At 36.1% G+C, this 2,283-nt stretch overlaps 2 protein-coding genes across 4 annotated transcripts in view; one reads left to right on the top strand and one right to left on the bottom strand.

Annotated features, from left to right (window-relative positions):
• Positions 1 to 1,376, bottom strand: part of LOC106879685 (sodium-dependent phosphate transport protein 2B) — a 17,697-nt gene extending 16,321 nt beyond the window's left edge. Inside the window, exon 1 of one of the 3 annotated variants that reach the window (XM_052976785.1) lies at positions 975 to 1,376. In XM_052976785.1, the coding sequence (XP_052832745.1) occupies positions 975 to 1,010 (36 nt within the window). In that variant the 5' untranslated portion in view covers positions 1,011 to 1,376. Of the gene's footprint in view, positions 1 to 213; positions 472 to 538; positions 873 to 974 lie in introns of those variants that run through there. The other 2 variants (XM_014929362.2, XM_052976784.1) reach the window with 2 other exon arrangements.
• LOC106876469 (fibrillin-2) overlaps positions 1 to 2,283 on the top strand; it is a 148,187-nt gene that overhangs the window by 23,247 nt on the left and 122,657 nt on the right. The gene's annotated exons all lie outside the window — the stretch shown is intronic.

Below are 2,283 nucleotides of genomic sequence, written 5' to 3'. Positions count from 1 at the left end.
TTTTTAAATAGAAGAAAGAAGCTGTTGTTGCGAATTATAAGTATTTGCATTCTCAAACTGAATGCTGATTATGAATAAGTCAGCCGCATTTTTTAATACTGAAACTGGATAGGAAAGGATCTCAGGTTGCACAATCCAAGCAGATAGATAGATAGATAGATAGATAGATAGATAGATAGATAGATAGATAGATATTCGGTTAAAATGTCTTACGGTTAAGCTGGTTCCCAAGCATTTCCCTGAAGAGAAGATTACATCTTTATCAACATCACCTATTCCTATGGAAGGTATAATTTGTAATCTTCGAAACATATGTTGGAAATAAAAGAATTCATTTAATACATGCGTTTTACTCCATTTACTAAATGATAGTACCCAAAATAACAAGGAGTTTCTACCTCATAAACAGGAGTTACACCACAGTCATTTTGTGATCTTTGCTACCCTGGTATCTATTAACCAATTTATTTTGTCCGAGTTAATTATTAACTTAGAGAAAATAAATACATATAATAAAATGTGTATATATAATATTTACCCAGCGTGCGTAAGCGAAACCAAGGTATTGCAGTCGCTCGTCTTTGTCTACCTGTCTCCGTATTTGCAGAATTACTGGAACACGACAGAAGGGAGCCAAGACTATTGAAAAGGTTGCAAGACGCAACGAAAATTTTACATTTGCATGTTATGAACTAATTTATGAGCACATAAGTGACGGGCGATAAGATAAGGTCACTTGAGTAAGGAACGACCATGCTTCTTTTCTCTTTTAAGAATGCTTGTTGTTCTTGTTCTTGTTTCAACCATGGCTGCCTCTGCGTAGTTACTTGTGTTGTTGTTTACTTTGTAAAGCAGTAAGGAGAGAGGGTTCCTAGCACATTACCCTCTACCCACATTTTTCCCATCCACATCTTTACTATATGGGGTCCTAACAAAATCCAATAATAGGTATAGATGCAAATCTATCTAATTACCTTTTTTCCTGATTGGCTGTATGCACATGAGTTCATTACTGGGGTCCAGAACTCTCGTGGGAAAAAAACTTCGCGGCCAGGACCCTTGTCACAGCCTCCTTCATTTTCTCCTAAAAAGCCACTGGGAGCAAGGTCTGGAACGGTAGGGAAGGTGAGGGAGAGCTCTGATACCCATCTCAGCCAAGTATTTGGTCACCACAATGGAATTGCACATGTCCTGGTCTTTTTCGACGGAATCTCTTCCTGAAATCAACAAAACCCCTCACAAAGTATTCTTTGTTGACCATCTGAGCCAATGGAAACACAATGGATGTAGAAATATCTAACAGGAGTATATGTTTGAATTATAAAATGCACACAAGTATTTTTTTTCTTTTTGTTTACTTATTACTAAGTTCTAAAAATTTCTGATCAATGGTAATTATATACAACACTATTTCATCCCTTTTAGAAACCGTCCGCATGACACGTCGTGAAATATATTAATTAAACATTTTATGAAGAGAGACATTTCTTATAAATGGAAAATAATCACAGTCTACAAGAGATTAATGGAATATTGTTTCGTTTTCTTCATAGAGCGTTTGTAGTTTAGCAATCAAAAGAGAAGAGAGAGAAAGTTCCTAGAGTTTTTAAACTGACTGTTTCTAGAGACCTCTACATTGTGAAGGTGTCATATAGTAGTTAATATTTTAGTCTTAATTACAAACAAGATTAAGAAGTTGTTTTCCATATATTCTTCCAAATGTAGATATTGGTTGGAAGCTACTGTTTCATAAAAGTAATCCATCTTTACGTAGTTGCCAAGACCTCTCTTCACAGACCTAAAAGGTCTTGAATTTTCGTTAACCGTTTAGTTGAATGAATCCTTTCGAATTCGCAGCCAGGACTTTTTAAAACACGTGGTGTCACCTGGCGGACAGTGAATACAAGGGGGGTAATCATTTCTTCATAATATTTGACTGGATTGGAAGTTTGAATTTAAAATTGAGGGTTAACGAGAAACGATGCATAGAATACATATATTAACTTTTGTTGTTGTTGTTGTTGTTGCTTATTACGAAGTCAAATCTTCTGGTCAGTGGTAATTATGTATAGCACTAACATGCTTTTTAGAAATCACCAGCATGGCATAACTCGAGGTATTTTAGTCCTCTCTCTTTTACTCTCTCTCTCTCTTTTACTTGTTTCAGTCATTTGACTGCGGCCATGCTGGAGCACCGCCTTTAGTTGAGCAAATCGACCCCAGGACTTATTCTTTTGTAAGCCTAGTACTTATTTTATCGGTCTCTTTTTGCCGAACTGCTAC

The sequence above is a fragment of the Octopus bimaculoides genome, chromosome 25 (assembly GCF_001194135.2).
Source record: "Octopus bimaculoides isolate UCB-OBI-ISO-001 chromosome 25, ASM119413v2, whole genome shotgun sequence".
NCBI classification, from domain to species: domain Eukaryota; kingdom Metazoa; phylum Mollusca; class Cephalopoda; order Octopoda; family Octopodidae; genus Octopus; species Octopus bimaculoides.
Note: the sequence above shows the minus strand (reverse complement) of the source record. Positions and strands in the feature narration are given on the sequence as shown.